Source organism: Kockiozyma suomiensis (genome assembly GCF_038497685.1).
Source record: "Kockiozyma suomiensis strain NRRL Y-17356 unplaced genomic scaffold V2V93scaffold_15, whole genome shotgun sequence".
Taxonomy (NCBI): Eukaryota; Fungi; Ascomycota; class Lipomycetes; order Lipomycetales; family Lipomycetaceae; genus Kockiozyma; species Kockiozyma suomiensis.
In genome coordinates, this window is record NW_027117678.1 from 227,918 (window position 1) to 249,160 (window position 21,243).

A 21,243-nucleotide genomic window follows, 5' to 3' on the forward strand; every position below is an offset into this window, starting at 1 on the left:
TCTCGTATGATTTGAAAAGGCTATGTAAAATCTACAATTACGAAAGATTGAAGATGCGGATATACTAAATTAATGTATTCTTGTAGAAATCATTATTCAAGACCGATCCCTGTCCAGTTCATTACTAATATAGAATTCGCAATGCCTAAAATTTCTCTTCTGTTCTTCTCGTGCTGGTGTATATTTCCTATGTTCAAAAATGCATATTATGTGAAATGATTTGATAATGGAAAAAAGCGTTCACATCTTGCTACTATAATAATCAAAAACTTGATGTTAGTAATCTAGACAATCATTTCAAGCTCCAAATGTAGAAAAAGAAACGTACAAAGCCCAGGCGGCCATGCCGAAGGGAGTCGCGAAAGGAATGACTAGCATAAAACATATCAACACCATCCTCATTCAGATATATACCCGCAAAAAAAACTCATGACATACAAAAAAAGAGGAAGTAAGGAATAGCGAAAGGGATGCGGCGATTGTGCACCTTGAACGGCAAGTTGTGATATGGTCCCTCGGGGAAGTGGTGAGTCGCCTTTGCGACTTGCGAAGTCTTGAAACCGCGCGATAAAACGAGGTCACGAGCAGACATGCCGCGAACAGCCGAGCGGACAGAGGCACGAGCAATGGTAGGTGTGTACATTGTGTGTTTGTTGTGTTCAAAAGCGAGGTTTTGGATGTAGTTTGTGAAGAAATCCCGGTACAGCAAAACGAAATCATTGCCTCGAGCGCAGCAGAACTTGCATTCACGTGATCAAATATCACGTGATATATGAAAGTCCCAGTCAGAAAAGTTTTGAGCCATCTCATCGCGGTGTTTTTTTATTGAGCAATTGGTTTCCGCAGCAAGCTGTTTGGCTTTTCTTAGAACGATCCGGTTGTCACTTCTTATTGCTGTGATAGATTTAGGGATCATATACTTATAGAGGCTAGTGCTGTCTCAACAGTATGTAAGTGCGATTCTAACCAGGTATTAAACAGTCATCTAATTAGATGTAGACACAATGGACAACCTCTTTGATGTTTTTGACGAAGCGGCAAACACCCCGCCCGTCAAACACACAGTAGTTCCCTCAACACTGTTGAAAAATGGTACAGAGAAAAGCTCAAAGGCCAACGGAAATAAAAGAGAACGCGAATCTGACAGCGAGTCCGATGAGAAGCGGGTACGGACTGAAGAATCACCTGAGAATATCGCCGCCGAACCAGTCGTCACCGATGAGTTTGAACAGGAGGCGTCCCGTGAAGTGACTGCTTCTTCTGGCTTGCAAGCGTCTTCTACTGTCAATGTCGAGCAAGACGGGAAAGTGAAGCTAAATCATCAGGTGCGACATCAAGTCGCCTTGCCGCCAAATTACGACTACATCCCGTTGTCTGAGCATATTCCGCCTGCTGATCCGGCGCGCGTCTATCCATTCACCCTCGATCCATTTCAAGCTAATGCTATTGCTTCGATTCAGCGTAACGAGTCCGTGCTTGTCTCTGCGCACACTAGTGCGGGAAAGACCGTAGTAGCAGAGTACGCGATCGCACAGAGTCTGCGCGCAAAACAGCGTGTTATCTATACATCACCCATCAAAGCTCTCAGTAATCAGAAATACCGAGAACTACTAGCGGAATTCGGAGATGTGGGCCTCATGACTGGCGATGTGACAATCAACCAGACTGCAAGTTGTCTTGTCATGACCACCGAGATTCTGCGCTCGATGCTCTATCGTGGTTCAGAGATTATGCGCGAAGTGGCGTGGGTAGTTTTTGATGAAATTCACTACATGCGTGATCTTGAGCGCGGTGTAGTTTGGGAAGAAACAATTATTCTCCTGCCGGATAAGGTGCGCTATGTGTTTCTCTCTGCCACAATCCCCAACGCGATGCAATTTGCTGAGTGGATTTGCAAGATCCATATCCAGCCTTGCCACGTTGTCTATACTGATTTCAGACCTACCCCGCTGCAGCATTACTTGTTTCCCGCTGGTGGAGATGGTATTCATCTCGTTGTTGACGAGAAGAGCGTTTTCCGTGAGGATTCTTTCCAAAAAGCAATGGGACAGCTCGCGAATGATCAGAACGGTGCTGCCGATCAAGGAAAAAGTCATGGAAATGACCGAAGGAATAAGGATAAAGGCAAAAAGAAACAAAAGGGTCCATCTGATATTTACAAGATTGTCAAGATGATCATGACCAAGCAGTATAATCCCGTTATCGTTTTTAGTTTTAGTAAACGAGAATGTGAGGCTCTTGCCTTGCAAATGAGTAAGCTTGATTTTAATGATGACACTGAAAAAGATATGGTTTCCAAGGTATTTCAGAACGCAATTAGCCAGCTCTCAGATGAGGATAAGGAACTGCCTCAGATCAAGCACATTTTGCCATTACTCCGTCGTGGAATTGGTATTCATCACAGTGGTTTACTTCCTATTCTTAAAGAAGTTATCGAAATCCTCTTCCAGGAAGGTCTTATCAAAGTTCTTTTCGCTACCGAAACTTTCTCGATCGGTCTAAATATGCCGGCCAAAACCGTCGTTTTTACAAACGTGCGCAAGTGGGACGGAAAGAATTTCAGATGGGTCTCTGGAGGTGAATATATTCAAATGTCGGGTCGTGCTGGTCGTCGTGGTCTCGATGACCGCGGTATTGTCATTCTTATGATTGATGAGAAAATGGAGCCCGAAGTAGCGAAGGGAATGGTTAAGGGTCAAGCTGATCGTCTTGACTCGGCTTTCCATCTGAGCTACAATATGATTTTAAATCTGATGCGTGTTGAAGGCATTTCTCCAGAGTATATGCTCGAACGCTGCTTTTTCCAATTCCAAAATACATCGCAGGTTCCGCTATTGGAAAAAGAGCTTGCTGACGAAATTGCTAAATTCAATACTGTTGAAATCAAGCAGGAAGAAGACATTGCAGAATACTATGACCTCAAGCAGCAACTTGATAGTTATTATAAAGATGTTCAAACTGTTATCTCACATCCCTCTGTCGCTATCCCGTTTATGACAGCCGGCAGACTCGTCAATGTGTCTTACAAAGGCATAAACTTTGGATGGGGTGCCGTAGTTTCATACTCTAAGCGCTCTCCGCCAAAGCATCAGAAGAATATGACGTATACACCTCACGAGTCATATATTGTTGATGTGGCTCTCAATGTTGCCGAAGATTCTCCACGAATTACACCCAAGAATCCTGAACTACCTGACGGAGTGCACCCCCCTGACGCCGACGGAAAAAGTAAAGTTGAAGTGGTCCCAGTGACAATGGGATGCTTACAGAAAATCTCAAATTTGAGGATTTTCATTGGCAATGATTTGCGGGCGGTACAGCAACGTGAACATATTGCAAAGTCGATTAAAGAAGTACAGAAGAGATTCCCCAACGGTATCACGCTATTAGATCCTATTGAAAACATGAAGATCAACGATGATGCGTTTATTACGCTTATGAAGGTTGGCGCTTATTCTACAGCTATTTATTGCTTTTCGAAGATATCATACTAACCTGAAGGATAGAAAATCGACAACTTGGAAGCTAAACTGAAATCTAACCCCGTTCACGACTCGCCAGACTTGGATGAATTGTACAAGCAATTCCTTGTCAAGATTGACATTCAAAACCAAATCACTGCCACCAAAGCCAAGATTAACAAAGCACACTCAATAATGCAACTCGACGAGCTTAAGTACCGCAAGCGTGTCTTGCGTCGCCTTGGTTTCATCAGCGAAGATGATATCATTCAAGTCAAAGGTCGCGTAGCGTGTGAGATTAGTAGTGGCGATGAGTTATTGCTCACCGAAATGATTTTCAACAGCATGTTCAATGAACTCTCGCCTGAGGCTATTGCAGGTTTGCTTAGTTGCTTTGTGTTTGAAGAGAAAAGTAAAGAGACCGGAAAGATGCCGCCTGAACTTGCAAAACCATATCGAGACCTTAAAGAGGCGGCTAGAAGAATTGCTAAAGTGTCGCGTGAGAGTAAGTTGGAGATTTCAGAAGACGAATATGTGGATAAATTCAAGCCTACTGTTATGGAAGTCGTTTATACTTGGGCGCAAGGTGGATCCTTTGCGCAGATTTGCAAAATGACGGATGTCTACGAAGGTAGTTTAATTCGTATGTTTAAGCGATTGGAGGAATTGTTGAGACAGTTGGTGATGGCGGCCAAAGTCATTGGCAATGAGATTTTGGAAAAGAAAATGGAGACTGCGATGGAGAAGATTAGAAGAGATTTGGTGGCTGCTGGATCTTTGTATTTGTAAGATATTCATTTTATATTGCGTTAGTGTATAATGTAGTTCTATAGCATTTTTATCTTCTGTATTATAATTCAGCTGCATCAATCAAATCAAGCTGATTTTTAGCAAATTCAATAACTCGATCAAGGTATCCGTCATGTAGATTTCGGTCACTTACAGATCTTACCTCACCATCAACGTAAAATGCGTATCCGTCCTCAGCATACTCATCGATACAGTTAGCTGTCTCAGGAATTAAATCCCATTTCTCAATTTCCTCATTTGACAGAGTCAGACGTCCAAGGACATTAGTCCATAATCTAGCCGAATCAGTATGATTATAACCCCCGCCTCCGAGCAAGATCACTGGCTGCGTTCCCCAATTGATGATTTCGACAATGGACTTTGCTAACTCTTTTACAGACAGATTCCACTCCTTAGCCGGATCTCTTGCAAGTCCATCAGCACCGCACTGTAAAACCACAGCATCTGGCTTGAAAGCTACGTATGCAGGACGCATGACTTCGTTCAAAATACGATGGTGTGACGCGTCTGATAGACCTGGTCTTAAACCTAAGTTTATTGAGTAGCCAATACCTTTTCCCTTCCCATTGAACTTTGTGTTTCCAGTGCCTAATTATTACTATTAACGAGCAATTTATAGAACATGTTTGACGATGAGTAAATACCTGGAAAAAACCCACGATCATATCTGTGAATTGATGCCGTGAGCACTTTTTTTGAATGCGCAAATGCTTTTTCAACGCCATCGCCGTGGTGTAAATCAAGATCTATATACATGACTTTATCAAAAGTCTTCCGGAGTCTATTTATAGCAGTCAGAATAGTAGACCTAAATAATGAATGAAATGATGATGTACTCTAGTATTCCAAGCACGATATCGTTAACGTAGCAAAATCCTGACGCCTGGTCTTTACCAGCATGGTGTCGGCCTCCGTGCCAGTTTATAGCTATTTTCTGCTTCTCTAGCGACTCTTGCCTCTGTGATACATATCGTGCACATGCGATTGTGGTTCCAGCTAATGCTTGAATGTATTTATCTAACCCCGAAAATACAGGGCAATCAAACTCTACCCCATATCTTTGTTCTAAGCGCCGCTCCAGGTCATCTTCCTTATCATCTTCCTTATCATCTTCCTCATTGTCGCCTATAGCAATTTCTTCACCTAACAGAAATGCAATAAAATCCTGATCATGATATGAGCATAACTGTAGCTTCGAGGCGAAGCTTGGTGCAATGATATCGCAATTTGGTAATAAATTGTAAGCGCGTATGAGGTCGTCAATCAGCGACGCACGTCCAATATTTGAGGGTAGTAAGTCATTTAACTTCGTGTAGTTGGCACTGTAAGCATATCCAACCCTATGGGATTTTATTGGTGAGCTGTTGATCATAGCGCATTGCGTTGATTTGCGTAAACAGTAATTGAATTGGCGCGGTGGGAGTTGCAGAAACGCGTCGTTTATATTCAGGGGCTGACTACTTTAACGCGTGCTTGGATTGAGCTCTTCCACATTTTCCCATCCTCTTTGATCTGCGAACGGTATAAACCAGGTGAATTGCGCATAATGCTAAACTCTTCATCTGCACGACAATCGCCGAATCCTACGTCGCCAAACAAAGAAGCCTTGCCGGGCAACGACGAGATCCCGGTCAAGCTATACGAAATCGCAAGTCTTCTGGACGCGGGCATTGATAAAACGACAATTAATACATGCCTAAGTCTTTGTGATAATGGATTAAGTCCCCAAGCTATTGCTGTGAGTTCCAGTTTGACTTCTCGAAGTGGACAGAACCTAACGGATCACTGATAGAAAACGATTGCACTACTACAAGATGAAGCTACTTCACATCCCAGTCGATAATATATCATGAGGACTATGGAAAAAAATTCTATTACATCATTATTGTACACTCACGCCAACAAAGCAATCTTCATAATCAATAATTACCACTCTGACGCCAACCTCTGCGAATTACTACCAGCCTGAACTCGTTGCTTAAACCTGACAACCTGCGAAAGAGCTTGCAGTGCACTTTCTACGTTGCTCTTATCGCCATCAAATTGCTCTTTAACTTGCGAAACAACTGCGGACTGCATGGCTAAATCTCCGGCGATCTTTCGCGATATGCGTTCTCTTCTTAGTCTAACTTTAGCTGCGACGGGTCGGATTGCCTCTTCGCGCACTATATTTCCGCTCGAATCCTCGTGATAGACAATTTTCGCAGAAGTAGGCAACGAGCGAACCCACAATGTTAAAAATTTTTCATATATACCTTGGGCATCTAACCCGTTCAAACCAATGTATGGCAAATTTTCCAAACCAATATTATATACTCGGTATCCCTGGTTAATTAACGCCTCGGCTACTTCTCGTAGTCCTGTAGTGAATGATGCCAAGTCATCATTAACACCAGAATATTTTGCAATCTCTGAAAATGTCATTGGAGTTCTAAAATTCGAATTTGTTGACGCAGTCACACTTTGCCAAATACGTTCGCAAACATCTCGCGTGGTTTCGTCGGATGAACTAGTAATTAGCGTCTTGTCATCTTCTTGAAAGATCATTTGATAAAGAAAGCTAAATTCTACCATCTTAGGCTTGATCACTGGTGTCTGATCCCGCGGTAGTGTCGATTCAGTCTCGTTTGCACTGCTCTCGGAATCTACCCAAATTTCAAGAGCCACCGATTTTAGACTACTGATATTATCAGTGCAATACACTCTTTGCACCAGACTGTAGTCCATCGATAACTGAAATGTAGTCAAGAAACTACATTCAGATATTTCATTTTCAAGATCTGATCGAGGTGATAATTCAAACGGTACTGGAATAATACTCAAGGCACGAGGTCCACGACCTAAAGAAAAAATGTACGGGTCTTCACAAGAAAATGGTAAATTATCTCGCATACCGAATTGATAACAAGTGACGAGCGGCTCAGATGTCGAATATAAAAGTGCAAATGTATCTAATGATTGTTTAATTATACCGTTGTCGGCTACTTTTGCAAGAGTAAGCTTACCATCATTTTTAGTGAAAGTGGAGCATTTCAATCCTAAATCATGATCTCGGTAATGCTTCCAAGCCAGAGCTTCTTTGGGAAAATATCGTAAATCGAACCATATTAAGTCGTCAGTGGTTAAAACCACGATCTCGTTACTTTTCTCCGGCACATTGCATACGTCGAGTATTTTAGATGATTTTCGTGGAGCGTATTTTACTGGAAACCCCCCCGTGCCTTGCCTAAGATCGAATTCTTGAATAGTCTTACTATTTACTACTATAAGACTATTCAAATTCGTTCCCCACAATAGTCGATGAGATCCTGGCTCCTCATTCAAATCGTTGTCAATCATTTTTAGATTCTGTGTCTGTTCACCAACATTCCTTGAGTTCATCTCACTCAACTGAATATTGCCGAACGTATCGACAACTGCTAATTGCCTCCAGTACCAAGGATTAAACGCAATGTCCGAAAATGAGCTAAACGCTGGAGCATCGATTTTTGAGATAAGATCAATTGTCATCATTTGTTGCCGAGAAAGCTCAGCCCTAGCAATTCCTGGCCTGAAAAACCATATTCCCGATCGTGTTCTGACCGATAATAAGGCTCTGATACTATCTGTATGCTCTGACCCGGCAAATTTTACCCCCAGGATAGGTTCTTGAAGATCCAGAGAAGCTCGGTATTGTCCTATAATCGGTAATTCGAGAGACGCATTTGCATGGCTATCTAGCTTAAATTCTTCATCAATTATTCCAGCTACATTCAAGATATTTGTATTTATACCACTGGCATATGCCACACATTTTCGACGACGAACAGCCGTGTAATCGCGCAGGTATCCGAAATCAAGTAGATGGCCTTGGATTGGATCAATTAATAAAGGCGGATTTTTGTCGGCTGCTCTAGTTTCTCTTAATGCGTCACTGATGATTTCACTGGGAACAAAAGAGTCAGGCACTGATTTATTCTATTTAAAGTTCAGCAAAAAATATACAACGAATGCCTATAGGAGTGAGAATACCAGTTGTCGACGCAAATAATCGAGTGGAAGCCGCTCTGAATCATTTCCGGAGAGTCGAGAAGCGCGTTCATATATTTTTAAGTATTTCGCTACTTTGTACCTTGGACCTAGATAGTTAAAAGACAGTTAATTTATGCTCCTGCTGCAACAGCTAATATCACTGCAAAATAACATACTATGATTATTTAGACGCGGATAGATCCATGATCCCTCCAGGGATAACGAAGGCTCATATAAAGCACCACCCAGATGCCCATACTCCAGACGGACTGCGTGATCGCCGTCTGTCGGCCACATTGCACACCATTGATCTGCACGTAAATACTCGTTAAAGTGTGTTTGTTTCTCTTGCGATGCAAAGTGGAAGTATGTGCCCTCAGTGACGACTTTTTATCTAATAGAAACCCTAAATGTTTAAAGTTTACGACTTGGCAGGCAATTTGCATATCGCTTGCGAAAAGAGTCAATTCAATCTAGGAACTATTCAATCTCTGACGTTCACTATTTATCAATCATACACGATCATCACATATTAAAACTAATTACACAACAATACAGCTTAAAATCCATATAAAATTGAATCTACAAAACTCTCTTTCCAGATCTAAAAGTTCTGGAAGATTCACGGTGCGAAACGGAAGACTGAGAAGTATTCCCATGAACAGAACTCAGACCACTACTATGTCCAAAGCCTTTACTCCCAGACATAAATGAAAGCGCAGTCCGATGATGATGGAGCGGTTGCGGCTGAGGAGGTTCAGGAGCCGATGCGATATTCTGGCTCGGCCGGCCGTTGCTTACAGGAAAATCAATTCCAGACATGCCTAACCCGGTAGATGGATTAGGTGCCTGCGCCTGACGGCGCAGACGTTCATGCTTTGTCTGCACTGATCGGAACTTGTCTAGCAGATCATTCCAGCGGGCTTCGTCTATCCGACCTTTGAATCGGTTAAAAACAGGTTGCTTTCCAGAGTTACTTGTAATTCCGGAACCAGCGGATGAAGACATTGGCGGTGGCACTATGTGTAGATAGCCGATTGCACTCACGGAGTTAAGTCGATTGCGAAGAGTCGCAAAGGCTGAGGACTGAGGTAACAGCATCAGAAGACCGTACAAACAGCGATACAAAAACGGATATTTCTCGGGTTCTAACAACTGTAGTCGAAGATCTATAAAATACATCAGTATACTATATACCTGTGAGTAGAAAATATACCAAACCTACAAGTAAAGACTGGCGACTCAAGGAGCTGAATAAGCTTGTCAACTTGAATCAATAGCGTGACAGTAATCTCGAGATCGGCAAATATTTGCAACAAATGAAATGCTTGCTCGTATGCCTGCGCAAGAAGGCAGAGAGAGAAGGTCGCCACCGCATTGTGACACCACGAACGGAAAAGCGATATAAAGAAATTCGTACCCTCTTTTGCTTCCAAATTTCGTAGTCTCTGACGAAGGCTTTGAAGCTCTGGAGCAGTGATTAGATTATTATTTAGGTTTTGAATCATGATGCTCGCAAATTCTACATCATCCTCTTTTTCCAAAATTTCCGCCAGTGTTCGATATATCCGTTCAGGGTTCAAACTGACACACAGCTGACGAATAATCAAATTTCCTCTAGTCTCCAAAAGTTTTCTATCAGTACTGAAAAGTGAAAGCAAATTCAGCATAAACGACGCAAAGTAGTCATCTTCGGAGTTATACGATATTTGAGCCAATAACTGCAAATCTTTTGTAACAACAGCATCGCTTGAATCAGACAAAGTCTTCAACAAAGCAGGAAAGGTGCCATCATTAATAGCAAGAATTTTGCTTGACGCTTTTCTATGCAGCATAAGTAGCCAATCTAAAGCTGCAACTCTTGTTTCTTCCCGCTCATTAAGAAAATGCAAAGTCAGAGCATTGACTGTGGCAGGATAGTCTAAAAGCTCTTCTAGATTGTGAGACGCAACAGCACCGGTATCATTTGCAGTACTAGACTCATTGGTTTCAGTAGGAACAATTGTGGGTGAAGTTACAGCCGAGGCGTTCGTCGTATTAGTCAACTTGCTCAGCAAACTTTCATCATCTCTTCTATCCCCCGATAAAGAGTGTCTCCCGGAGGTAGGCTGAGGAGAAAGGCTTCGGTTGGCATTTGGAGAAAGGCTTCGGACAGAGAATCCTTGCTTTAGAGGGGGCAGGTTTGGCGTAGACGAGAAAAATGGATCATCAAGCTCTCCGCCACGTTTCTCCTCATCAATAACAGTGTCAGACATAATAAGCTGCATCAGCTCATCATTAACTCTCTCTGCAGACTTCCGCAATTGTTCGTTGTCGTGTGCCATCGTCGGAAGTAGAACCGATAAGAATCGCGGGACGAAGGGGAGTAAATCGTCAGGTGAAATATCAAAGAAACTCTCAATCCACTTTAGCACCGTAAGTTGAATTTCCTGTTCAGTTGAATCAAGATAAGATAATAAAATCTCAATCACTTTAGCGTAATCAACCTTGACATCTTGACCAGGCAAATAAATGCCTTCAGCAATAGCTGAAGCCAAGTAAAAATTCGATCCTAAACCCTCGTCCTCGTCCAGATAACTTTCTTCAATAGTCAATGTATCTCCGGATTTGGCCGTATCGGATCTGGGGCCGATAGATACACCCTCAGTGGTAACGAATTGCTCCTCCCCAATTGAAGCCGCGTCACCATGTTCACCAACAGGTCGGGATATATTAATTTGCCGTTGACTAGAGTCAGCTTTATCTCCTTCCTTTGATTCAGCTGACTTTGACCCTGTGTCCGCGGAAGTAGAAGCAGCAGCAGGAGATGCTTCTATAGGTTCATTCGTTACGTGCTGCGCTCGCAGTTTAAAGATAGTTCTCTTCAACTCGGTGATACGTTTGATCTCATGCAAAAAGCCATCCAAAGCACCTTGTGTGGCTACTCTGACATCAACGTTGGTGTCACTAAGAAAATTGAGTAGACCTCCAATAATATCTGGTAAATACGAAACCAACTCTAAATCAGGGATCGAATCCAATAAAGTGATCCAAGACACTAGGAACATTCTCGTGAAAGGGTTAATAACATATATCCGATCAATGAGTAAAGGAATAAAGCGAGAAAGCTGAAATGCTGGTTCACCGTGCGGATCTTGAACAGGCTCATGTGCCAGTACAGGTTTAGAAGGGTCGTCGTTATCTTCTGCAGGATCAGGAGGAGGAGCTTCAGGAGTGGTGTGGATAACGGCGACATAGGTAGCTGCCTTTTCGGCAACAATATCTTTGATAAGCCTATCGAGCAAATCGGCACCATTCTTCACTGTTAACTCCGTATCGGCTGCTAGTCTGCAGAGCGCGTCGAAGATCTCGTTGAAATACAGTAAAATCTCTCCCTTCGCAACCTTTGCAATATTGTACATACTCTCGCAAGCATAATACCTCACTCGCGCGTCTTGATCTCCAAAGCACGCTAAAACAGGAGGAATGATATCTTCAAGGTATTGCGCAACATGAGGACCAAGTGCGATCGCCGAGGCAGCGAGACCGATCAAGCCACCGTTACGAGCATTAGGTTGATGTACAGCGTACGCAAAGTCATGACAGAGTTGATCGACAATTGATCTAATCTTCGCATCATCGTTATCGTCAACACATTGTCTAATTGTTTTTTCTAGCTCGAGGGCAGCGGCTTTGCGCTTCTCATAAAGCCTGTCGTTGAGGCCGCGCTGTATCTCCTTATCTGTTCAATCTCCAGTTAGCAGCAATACTTACAGATTAAAAATCGTTCAATAACGATCAATATTTTAATAAAACACTCACTCATGATAGAAGTAAGAACAACAATTTAATGCGGCCAGAATCAAGCGTTGTCGGCGACTATCTGAGAATGACTGATTTGAGTTGGATGAGTCTTGGGAGTGCGCCAATACAACGACGAAAGGGTTCGGGCTCTGAACGCGTGTACGATTGCAGTATCATCACTCGCTTCCGTGTTCCTACTAGTACGCAACATTCGAATTATGATGTTCAGTCAATTCAAGCATGAGCTCACAGTCGGGATATGACAGATATAGGCCAAAAGCGCATTCAAAACAAATTATTCGGAATGACCAGTTGAGCGATGACATCAGTTCTGGTAAACCAATAGTCACAGAGCGCGATTTACTCGAACGATCCCATAGACTCATATGGGACGACAAGGACGATGATGCCGATGAAGAGAACGGTCCAAATGGCGCTGAAAAACAACTATCAGTTACTCCTTCTATAGATGTTCGAGATCGTGAGGCAAAGGCAGCCGAATATGGTCGTAAAATCGCAAAGCAATATTCCGCAAAGCTGATTAAAGATTTCCCTATTGTTGACTTATCGCGCTATAGAAGTGGCCAAATTGGCTTGAGATGGCGTACACTACATGAATATGAAGAAAATATTGGAGGAGAGCGCGGCATCTGCGCAGAAGTTGGCTGCAGAGTACGCGATAGGGACTACAGGGCTAATTCTGATAGTGCTCAGCTCTGGAAAGATTCCGGATATCATAGAGCAGACTTGGAAAAACGACAGGCATTATTCAGATACTCAGAACCTGGCGGCGAAGGTGTGCCTACAGAGCGATCTATAATGGTATCTTGCTGGCTTTGCCCTCACCATGGAAGGAAGCTTGATCGTGCTCATGAATACAAGAAGCGGCTGCAGCTTCGCGAAAAATCAAGTGACCGAACCGATTTTAGAAGATTCCGCCATCCCTCAAAATCTCGGGCATTATCTAAAAAAGCCCATTAATCTCATAGAGAACTGCAAGTCATAAAACTGACTGAATCTGCATCAGGTTTTCTAAAAAGTATCAGACTTCATATTTTTTATGAAACTAGTTCTATGTACATAAAAGGCTCATATCAACATCAATTCTCTAACTTCGATAGCCACCCATCTTAATTTTCTGTAGACGGCGAAGTAGTTATCCTCATGTGTTCCACCTCAGCTGCATCCAAAGGTCGCGACCCAAATAACTGCTTGGGATGCAGTAAGAAATACCAATATGATTTCTGCGGATGTGGTTTGAACAGCAGCGGCTCAAACGGGTTGATTTGAACTGCTGCAGAAGCCATGCTAGGTATGCTCTGTAATGGGACATCGCCTGTTACAGTAGACCCTGCTGGCTGTTGGCCAACTTCCTCTGGTAATACAAGTACGCCTTCCTGAATCATCCGGTCGCGCTCAGCCCTATGTAAAAGCAGAATTAGTATCTGATGACTACTGAATAATACCGTGATTGTCGTACTTGAATAGCGGATCAAAGAATTGGTAACCTATGCAGAGACAAATTAGTTACCGACCTCATCATTCCCAAATAATTCATACACACCACTATACACGCCTCCAATTACAGCAATCGCCGGAGGAAGCGTTTGAAAAAGTACCCGTCGCGCCATTATTCTGCCAGCTGAAACGAAGAGAGTATATTCAAAGCACAAATCGTCGGCAGTTTGTTGTTTTCTGATCTATGTTGTATCTACTTAGTACATACCCCTCGGGCGCTGTTCTTCCTTTTAGGGTATTAGGGTCACTGTATGTATAACTACCAGTAAGAAAGCTGGTAGGAAGAAAGAATGGACAGAAAAAATCAATTATAAAAAAAGCACTTTTAAGCTACGACTAAACCAATCCTAAAAAACTAGCATACAAATACACAAGATAAACCAGTATGAACATAAACACTAAACCAACCTTTATCAAGTCTTTAAAATCAGATATGCATACTTCATAAACCTTAGTTGTTAATATCAAGTCCGTTCTGAATGGCGAACATTTTGGCAGAGACAACAGAGCCATACTCCTCAATCTGGTTGCAGTACTGATTAATCTGTGCGGAAATGAGAAGATTGTCTAAACGCGACGGCTCAGTGGGAAGCTTGAACTGCTTCTGCCAGTCATCCTCGGAAACAGTGGGCAGGTTCGCGCGTTCTCGGAGAGCGTTCTCAGTTTTCTAATGTTTGAAAGTTAGCTTCAAAATTTTGATAAAATCGTACGACCTATATCTTACAGTTTTCTGAATCCATTGTTGAATCTTAGCCTGCTCTCTCGCAAGCTGACGTTGGTAATAGTTGAAAGTTCCTTGTTCAGAGTAGTAGTCATCAACCGAGTCAATCAAAAACTCGACATTTTTCTCCAAATAAGGATCAATAGAAAGCTCTAAAGCATCGAAGTTTGGTGCCAGACTCGAAGACGAGATAAGCGTTTTGGGATCCTCCTCCTTAGCAAATGCAGGTGAGTCAAGGTGCTGTAATAAGGTAGTAGCAAGGTGAGAGTTCTTAATTGACAAAGGTAGCTCCTCAAGAATATCAAGATAAGTCAGATCGTGCTTGACGACTGCCTCGCTTGAGAACTTGCCGCCAGAAGCTTTGTTTGCAGCCAGAAATTGCTCAGACAGACGGTATGCCTTCAGCGATAAAGTTCCCTGCAACGATTTTGTAACATCATGGACCAGAACAATGGTATTGGGATTACTGGAGTGGAAGCTAACAAGGCTATCGACAAGTGCCTGGTTGAAGAATCCACCAAGATACGAAGAAATATAAAAGCCAACGGGGTTAGCTTCAATGTTCACCTCCTTCAGCAACCGAATCATATCAGCCTGGTATCTGAGATTGACTTTTGATCGAGGGTTTACTAAATCATCACTTCCAGAGGCGGAGGTAGACTCGGTCGGAAAGGGGAACGCGTGCGTAATCTGAAGAACGGAATCGGCATCGAGACCAAGGATGAGGCCGCAAACAGTCGCGGGAAACGATTCAGACGTGTGCTTTGTGAGTTTCAGCAGAACCTAAACAGAATATCATCACGTCAGTCTTCTTTCACCATAAAATACAGCAAAATCTGCATACGCCAGAGTCGATGACTGCCGAGTAGACGGGGTCCGTTAGTTCAGGAAGTCTGTCACACACAGTCTGTTAACATATTTAATTTTTTCCAGCAATTATAATTAGAAGTTAAACAGCACATACACAGTAACAGGAAGAGCCATGATTTAAACAATATTCTATCCGATATTCAAGCAGCGGACAGTCGACACAGAGATCCTGGATTTACGTCCTTTATTTCTAATTTTTTTTCAGTCGCGCCAGAGTGTGCGCGGCTTTAGTACTGCTTCGGCGTACTTCTCAGCACTAATTAATGATTACCCGGTTTTACCCCTTTCACGTGATAGGAGCCGCATACAAGAAAAAATAAAATAGCCGATTTCCTCGACAAGAGATATTGAGAAAAGATTTACTATATACCTGAGAATCAGTAAGTAGACAAAATGTCTACAAGCATGCAGTCATCACTGCTCAGGACCTGCCTAGTTACGACTTTATCTTCAGAAAAGGAGTCATCACTGCCTTTACGCGTCGGATCTGCCGCGCTTTGTCTTGGTTCGCGAGAAATCATTAGCAAGTCTGATCCACAGATTCTTCACCGAGTGCGCGTTCGGCTGTCTGCCTTTTTGCAGTCCTCTAAGACAGACATTAAGAGATCCGGTGCTGAACTTGTTAGTGCTTTGACTAGTGTGGACTGGGAATCTATTGGTAGTCATGGACAGACTTGGATGAAGCTACTAATTTCTATTCTTGAAGTAAGCCTTCCCAGATGTTACATATCTTGACCTTTTGTATACTGACAAGAGTAATAATAGAAACGGATAGATGATTATGATACTTTGGACGCAGTTGTTCAAGCCGTTATGACTATTCTTTTTCGCGTACGAAACAAGCCCTCTCTAATCCGCGAAATTGCAACTCCTCATATTCCTACGTATGCCACAGCTCTACTTGCCCTAGCTTCTCCTGAATCAGGAGTTTTGACAGTAAAGGCACTCTTAATTGCATTACCTGCATTTCATGACTTGATCTGCAATTTCCCGAACACATTTCGTCCATTCGTGACTAAGCTCATGAACAGCATTGTGTATCCGGTTTTGAACTCAAGTACTTGGACAGGTACAGCCGTTGAATCTGAGGTCGAAAGCTGGTGTCGAAAAATTTACTCGTCAATATATTTGACCTTTCCCAAAGATCAGCTCCGAGAATGGCAAATTGCTTTTATAAAGGTGATTGGGGAAGCACACAAGACAATTTCCCAAATATTCGATTGTGTGATAGAGGAGTCAAGTTATACCGAAATTCCCTTAGGATGGGATTTATCCGTTAATGCACAAAGTCGCTATAATAGCGTCCTACGTCTTGAAATGCTTTTCAGATTACTCCAATCGATACTGTCAACTGAAACAAAACGACCTGTACAAGTCCCACTTTCGAAGATTGTTGAGCTTGCCGACCGGGTATTAGACATCAATACAGACGATGTTGCATTCATAGAAACGTCAGAGCGACAGGACCGTGATTTTATCTTGACGATCTTGCCGGTTGTACATGGTAATACGTATAGTCTGCTGAATGCTGTCGTGAATGCTGTCGGACAGTCTATGCTTCCACACACTGAAAGAGTTTTTTCACATCTGAAGTATTTCAAGCTAACTCCTAGCAGGTACGCTATTAGTAAACCAGTCTCAAGTTTCAGTTCTAATTATTTTTCTAGTCCATTTACTATTCCTATGTTCGAATTTCTTACAAGCTATTTACTCACGATGAGAATTGTCCCCGAAGATTTCACGCAAGAAATCACACACGTGATTGACATAGCTCTTGAGAGTGTCAAGACAATTCAGGATTCTTCCACGCTGGCTGATTTCGTCAGTCATGCTTCTGCATTTATTTCACAACCACCCTCTGAACTCAAGATACCTGTTGTCAACCTTCTACATGCAGTTATCGTGACTATGCCCGATCTGCCAGCAAGTTCCCGTTCCAGCATTGACAGATTTGCCCTGTTACTTCATAATAATGTAACTTCAGAGGAGGAGAAATTGCTTATAGCTGCTGTTTTGCAACCGGGAAATAGTATACGCTGGAGTATATTGCCCATGGTTTCAAGAAAGATTCCAGCTAGTGAATTGCTCGGCGGCTTGATACATCCCCGGTTCCCGCCAATGCCGAAACGAAAAGAAGAGATTGAGGCCACTGCTTCCACTACGACGTTGAAGCTGCTACAAGATCTGATTAAAAGGGACGCTGCAGATGAAGAGCGAGATGGTAATGACGAAGAAATGGAAGATGCAGAGATCTCTTCAAATGCATCGTTTGATGACAAAGCTACCACCAAGCCATCGGGCTTCGTTGAAGATATAGCCGTCATAAGTCAAGAAGTCTCAGGAATTGAAACTAAAACTGATTCACAAAAGCAGCCAACGCCTGAAGCCGAGATCGGTGAGCCAATAACTGCGCCAGATATTCCCGAGACAATAGCTACTAGTACTCCAGGTTTACCGAAACGAGCAGCGGAAGTTGAGACTGAGGAAAAGCTATACGCAAAGAGACCAAAATCAGACGACGACGATGAAGTCTCTGAGATCGTCGCGTCAACCGCAGGCAAAGCCGTCGTCGAGAGACCAAATGAAGACAGGGACGCAGAAAGCGGTATGCCAGTGGAAAGAAATGCATCTGAACAAGAAGCCGATGTCACTGATGATGAATATGGAGAAGATGAAGATTTTGAGATTCCTGAGCTCAACACAGAGGCATCTTCTGATGATGATGAATAAATCCTTATGTCTACTTGTATAATGATATATTATTCCTCTAGAATCTTGAAATGAAAAATTCATGTAATTGTCGCAATCTCACTGGATTCTACATCCTGCGACTGTACAGCTTGCCAAATATCAGCAGCCACGGTCTTGATATCTTTACAAGCATCAATGGTAATAACTTTGCCCATATCTAAAACGCCAGAGTTTTTTTCGCCGTCGCCTAGAATCTCCTTAAAACATGCGCGCACTCTAACCTGAAACTCGCTAACCTCATATCTTTCTTGCCCAAAATCTTCTCGAGTTGATTGTATATTCGCGTGTTCGGGCTCGATATCGAGAAATAAAGTAATGTCAGGTCGGGGTAGACCTCGCTCTGGGGCAATGCACCAATCTATCGGCATATCGGCGACGCCCTTTGCAAGAGAATAAGCCACTCCGGATGGCACATACCGGTCAAGGATGACTGTTTGACCAGAATAAATGGAGTCGAGGATAGTTTGCCGGAGTTCCCATCGATTAGCTGAGAATAGGAGATGGATAGATTGATCAGGAAGAGTAGTTTTGCTAGCCAGATACGAATTTATCATTTGACCTATCTGAGTAGTGCGATCTTAAATAAGCATACAATTAGCTCAAGAGTAGAATTAAATATGGAGATATTGTATTTACCAGGAACTTTTTGTACGCGACATGATCCTGGCCCGTTTGCTTCATTCAGACTATTGCAGAGCATTTGGCATTGTGTAGTCTTGCCCGCACGATCCAGACCTTCCAGTAGTATCAGTAGTCCACGGTTTTTTGAAGTAGAAGTAGTAGAAGTAGTCATCCCAGTTGTGTGCAATACGTTATTGTCAGTCGCAAGTCAGTTTGAGAGACTTATGAAAGACGCGTCCGGACTTAAAGCGCGACGAGGTCGGGTAACTGCACAAGACCCTTATTCATTTATGAGCAAACCAGAATAGGCTTACGTCCGAGAGCCAAAAAAATTTAAGAGTCGAACTATTGCGCAGTGAAGTCATCCATCGGCTAGCTGTCTGGAGTTGCTGTGCTACTTATTTCTGGCAACAAACAGTGGTTGACAGCAATTATAGTTTTAGTTTGTGTATCTCCGCTTTATTAATGGCTAGCAAGGTCGGAATAAGCCTGCTGCGGTCGGCGAGTGCCAGTCGGGCATTGTATAGCACTGCAAGGTCGTCGAGACATATCTACAGCTCTAGTTTCTGCAATACATCAAAGAGTCCTCTTACTTCACAATTTCAGTCGAGATCGTTTTCAAACTCACTATTGCGGCTGCATGGTCATGTTCATAAGCCTGCGCCTGGAGAAGAGTACGTTATTTTGCTGGTAGCTGAATTGCACTGCATTGTGATGGGGGATAACGGTAAGCTAACTTGTTCTTTTTTTAGAATACATGTTACATTTGTAACACGGGAAGGAGAGCAAATTGCAGTTGAGGTTGCTGCGGGAGACAATCTTTTAGATGTTGCGCAGGCATACGATTTGGATATGGAGGGTAAGTAATGTGTAAACCATTTACAGTAAGCATGTCTGACTGACATTGCTGTTAAACATTAGGCGCCTGTGGTGGCTCTTGTGCTTGCTCTACTTGCCATATCATTGTTGATCCCGAATACTACGATTTAATTCCAGAGCCTGATGATGATGAAAATGATATGCTTGATCTTGCATTCGGTCTTACCGAGACGTAGGTTTTCTGACATTCCAGTAAATGACATGCAGTTTTCACTAATTTCTTCCACGTTTCTAGATCCCGTTTGGGCTGTCAGGTTATTATGACCAAAGAATTAGACGGAATTCGCGTCGCGTTGCCGCAAATGACGAGAAATCTTCAAGCTCGTGATTTTGAAAAGCGGTAAATCTCAACTTGTACTTGCTACAATCAATCAAATTTAATCTTGGTCTGGTGTCAAGGGTTTTGGGATGTCAGTATGAATGTAGTATAGAAAGAAAGTAGCGGGAAAAGAAAATACCAGCGACTTCTTTTTTTTTTTGTAAATAATGAGAAAAACTTTACAATCACTCCTATATACTACTAATAAACTATACTATACTCACTTTTTTAATAAGCTCCAAACAAAACGCCAAAACAAGTTCTATAAAGTAAAATATTCTACACCGCCATAGATGCAATAGCTTGCTTTTGAGCCTCAATAACAGTATTGAATAGTTTGACTACTCCACGCTTTGCAGTCTTTTTTAATCTCTTTTCGAGTTCCGTATTCCTCTGAACTGCATCTGGATCAGCAACTTCTCCTTCCCTAAGACCGCTGATAACGTCCTTGACTCTTTCTTTGTCAAGTAAATCTTTCTTTTCCATTCTTAAAGCTCGCTTGGCTTTTGCCTCTAATTTCGTCTCTTCGATTTCTCGAGCTGCTTTTTTGGAGCGAACAAGAACAGGATCAGATCGATCATGCGCTTTCAGATGTGATCCTAAAATTGCCGACATTGCAGTCGAAAATGATGCAGGGTCCAAATTTCTTTTTTCTAGATAATTGAAAAGAGATATTAGACGAGAAACATAATCAAGCTTACTATATATACGTACTTTTTGGTTGCTTCTCGTGGGCGGCTGCATTAATATTCTCGATTTCTTCATCACCGTCTGAATCGACTTCCTCATCATCAGATGAATCTCCGTCTTTCTCACTCTCATCATCATCGGAGCTATCGTCGTTTTCATCATCTTCAGCCACTGTATTTTTAAGCTCACTTTCACTGATTTCTTCATCGTTACTGGATATTTCATCGGCACTGAATTCCTTGCTCGCGCTCTCATCCTCCGAGTCTATATTTGGCATTTCAACTTCCTCTGTAAGATACGGTCAGTGAATAAATTCTTAAATATACTATATAAAAAATATACGTACCAGACTCTCCTTCGTTTTCGCTCTCAACCTTCCGCTTTTTGCTTAGACTTCGCTGGGGGATGGCCACTTTAATCGACCCCAGTAGCTTATCAGCAGCTTGGTTTCTCTCCTTTTGCGCCATTTTCCTTTTTTTGCTATCAATTTTCGTAGAAGCAGGCATTATTCTTCTTATATATAAAGCTAGACCGGGTTAAAGAGAGAGCGAATCTATTTTGCTCCAAAAAAAATCTCCAATTGGGAGTTTGGGCAAGTTTTTTTAGGTTTGACCAGAGTCAGTCTTATGTCATCACCTCTCAAACTTTGTGTATCGATATCTTCTTTTACTCACTTCATCAATCTGTTCAATCTGTCACTGTATTTATATATTGAATATTTTGAATTTTATTGTCATCGGAAGAGTGTATCTCTGTTTGTATCAGACGGCAACAAGAATATCTTTCCGTCTGCATTATATAGCAACTCC

The 21,243-nt window shown here is 42.5% G+C and overlaps 13 protein-coding genes across 13 annotated transcripts; 5 read left to right on the plus strand and 8 right to left on the minus strand.

The window, feature by feature from the left end:
- Nucleotides 1-54: 54 nt before the first annotated feature.
- Nucleotides 55-844, minus strand: V2V93DRAFT_375151 (uncharacterized protein). Its single transcript, XM_066911412.1, has 3 exons — nucleotides 439-844; nucleotides 329-371; nucleotides 55-253 (listed from the first exon to the last, which is right to left on the minus strand). Exons 1-3 carry the CDS (start codon nucleotides 641-643, stop codon nucleotides 241-243), a joined length of 261 nt encoding a protein of 86 aa, XP_066763666.1. The 5' UTR covers nucleotides 644-844; the 3' UTR covers nucleotides 55-240.
- V2V93DRAFT_375153 (rRNA-processing arch domain-containing protein) lies at nucleotides 833-4,377 on the plus strand. The gene is made up of 3 exons (XM_066911413.1): nucleotides 833-950; nucleotides 1,000-3,443; nucleotides 3,507-4,377. Exons 2-3 carry the CDS (start codon nucleotides 1,005-1,007, stop codon nucleotides 4,248-4,250), a joined length of 3,183 nt encoding a protein of 1,060 aa, XP_066763667.1. The 5' UTR covers nucleotides 833-950; nucleotides 1,000-1,004; the 3' UTR covers nucleotides 4,251-4,377.
- Nucleotides 4,259-5,757, minus strand: V2V93DRAFT_375154 (Arginase/deacetylase). The gene is made up of 3 exons (XM_066911414.1): nucleotides 5,108-5,757; nucleotides 4,916-5,052; nucleotides 4,259-4,859 (listed from the first exon to the last, which is right to left on the minus strand). Exons 1-3 carry the CDS (start codon nucleotides 5,641-5,643, stop codon nucleotides 4,312-4,314), a joined length of 1,221 nt encoding a protein of 406 aa, XP_066763668.1. The 5' UTR covers nucleotides 5,644-5,757; the 3' UTR covers nucleotides 4,259-4,311.
- A 60-nt stretch (nucleotides 5,758-5,817) lies between these two features.
- On the plus strand, nucleotides 5,818-6,114 carry V2V93DRAFT_382455 (uncharacterized protein; the record flags this gene model as incomplete). Its single annotated transcript, XM_066912152.1, has 2 exons — nucleotides 5,818-6,009; nucleotides 6,064-6,114. The coding sequence occupies 2 exons, from the start codon at nucleotides 5,818-5,820 to the stop codon at nucleotides 6,112-6,114; spliced, it is 243 nt and encodes an 80-aa protein (XP_066763669.1).
- A 17-nt stretch (nucleotides 6,115-6,131) lies between these two features.
- V2V93DRAFT_375158 (RNA polymerase I-specific transcription initiation factor RRN6-like protein) lies at nucleotides 6,132-8,630 on the minus strand. The gene is made up of 4 exons (XM_066911415.1): nucleotides 8,459-8,630; nucleotides 8,283-8,389; nucleotides 7,277-8,228; nucleotides 6,132-7,222 (listed from the first exon to the last, which is right to left on the minus strand). The coding sequence occupies exons 1-4, from the start codon at nucleotides 8,577-8,579 to the stop codon at nucleotides 6,198-6,200; spliced, it is 2,205 nt and encodes a 734-aa protein (XP_066763670.1). The 5' UTR covers nucleotides 8,580-8,630; the 3' UTR covers nucleotides 6,132-6,197.
- Nucleotides 8,631-8,727: 97 nt separating this feature from the next.
- On the minus strand, nucleotides 8,728-12,210 carry V2V93DRAFT_375159 (vacuolar protein 14 C-terminal Fig4p binding-domain-containing protein). Its single transcript, XM_066911416.1, has 3 exons — nucleotides 12,084-12,210; nucleotides 9,508-12,003; nucleotides 8,728-9,451 (listed from the first exon to the last, which is right to left on the minus strand). The coding sequence occupies exons 1-3, from the start codon at nucleotides 12,085-12,087 to the stop codon at nucleotides 8,865-8,867; spliced, it is 3,087 nt and encodes a 1,028-aa protein (XP_066763671.1). The 5' UTR covers nucleotides 12,088-12,210; the 3' UTR covers nucleotides 8,728-8,864.
- Nucleotides 12,016-13,169, plus strand: V2V93DRAFT_375160 (uncharacterized protein). Its single transcript, XM_066911417.1, has one exon. It carries the CDS (start codon nucleotides 12,306-12,308, stop codon nucleotides 13,044-13,046), a length of 741 nt encoding a protein of 246 aa, XP_066763672.1. The 5' UTR covers nucleotides 12,016-12,305; the 3' UTR covers nucleotides 13,047-13,169.
- On the minus strand, nucleotides 13,090-13,741 carry V2V93DRAFT_375162 (uncharacterized protein). Its single transcript, XM_066911418.1, has 3 exons — nucleotides 13,630-13,741; nucleotides 13,546-13,573; nucleotides 13,090-13,487 (listed from the first exon to the last, which is right to left on the minus strand). Exons 1-3 carry the CDS (start codon nucleotides 13,694-13,696, stop codon nucleotides 13,196-13,198), a joined length of 387 nt encoding a protein of 128 aa, XP_066763673.1. The 5' UTR covers nucleotides 13,697-13,741; the 3' UTR covers nucleotides 13,090-13,195.
- Nucleotides 13,734-15,381, minus strand: V2V93DRAFT_375165 (uncharacterized protein). The gene is made up of 4 exons (XM_066911419.1): nucleotides 15,269-15,381; nucleotides 15,149-15,197; nucleotides 14,308-15,087; nucleotides 13,734-14,250 (listed from the first exon to the last, which is right to left on the minus strand). Exons 1-4 carry the CDS (start codon nucleotides 15,286-15,288, stop codon nucleotides 14,035-14,037), a joined length of 1,065 nt encoding a protein of 354 aa, XP_066763674.1. The 5' UTR covers nucleotides 15,289-15,381; the 3' UTR covers nucleotides 13,734-14,034.
- A 144-nt stretch (nucleotides 15,382-15,525) lies between these two features.
- On the plus strand, nucleotides 15,526-17,996 carry V2V93DRAFT_375169 (rRNA processing/ribosome biogenesis-domain-containing protein). Its single transcript, XM_066911420.1, has 3 exons — nucleotides 15,526-15,879; nucleotides 15,940-16,790; nucleotides 16,842-17,996. Exons 1-3 carry the CDS (start codon nucleotides 15,568-15,570, stop codon nucleotides 17,902-17,904), a joined length of 2,226 nt encoding a protein of 741 aa, XP_066763675.1. The 5' UTR covers nucleotides 15,526-15,567; the 3' UTR covers nucleotides 17,905-17,996.
- Nucleotides 17,964-18,718, minus strand: V2V93DRAFT_328164 (thymidylate kinase-domain-containing protein; the record flags this gene model as incomplete). Its single annotated transcript, XM_066907584.1, has 2 exons — nucleotides 17,964-18,502; nucleotides 18,562-18,718. 2 exons carry the CDS (start codon nucleotides 18,716-18,718, stop codon nucleotides 17,964-17,966), a joined length of 696 nt encoding a protein of 231 aa, XP_066763676.1.
- Nucleotides 18,719-18,901: 183 nt separating this feature from the next.
- V2V93DRAFT_375174 (2Fe-2S ferredoxin-type domain-containing protein) lies at nucleotides 18,902-19,976 on the plus strand. The gene is made up of 4 exons (XM_066911421.1): nucleotides 18,902-19,220; nucleotides 19,299-19,405; nucleotides 19,468-19,597; nucleotides 19,661-19,976. The coding sequence occupies exons 1-4, from the start codon at nucleotides 19,012-19,014 to the stop codon at nucleotides 19,767-19,769; spliced, it is 555 nt and encodes a 184-aa protein (XP_066763677.1). The 5' UTR covers nucleotides 18,902-19,011; the 3' UTR covers nucleotides 19,770-19,976.
- Nucleotides 19,867-20,988, minus strand: V2V93DRAFT_401880 (Rrp15p-domain-containing protein). Its single transcript, XM_066912595.1, has 3 exons — nucleotides 20,781-20,988; nucleotides 20,459-20,722; nucleotides 19,867-20,397 (listed from the first exon to the last, which is right to left on the minus strand). The coding sequence occupies exons 1-3, from the start codon at nucleotides 20,938-20,940 to the stop codon at nucleotides 20,024-20,026; spliced, it is 798 nt and encodes a 265-aa protein (XP_066763678.1). The 5' UTR covers nucleotides 20,941-20,988; the 3' UTR covers nucleotides 19,867-20,023.
- Nucleotides 20,989-21,243: the final 255 nt, after the last annotated feature.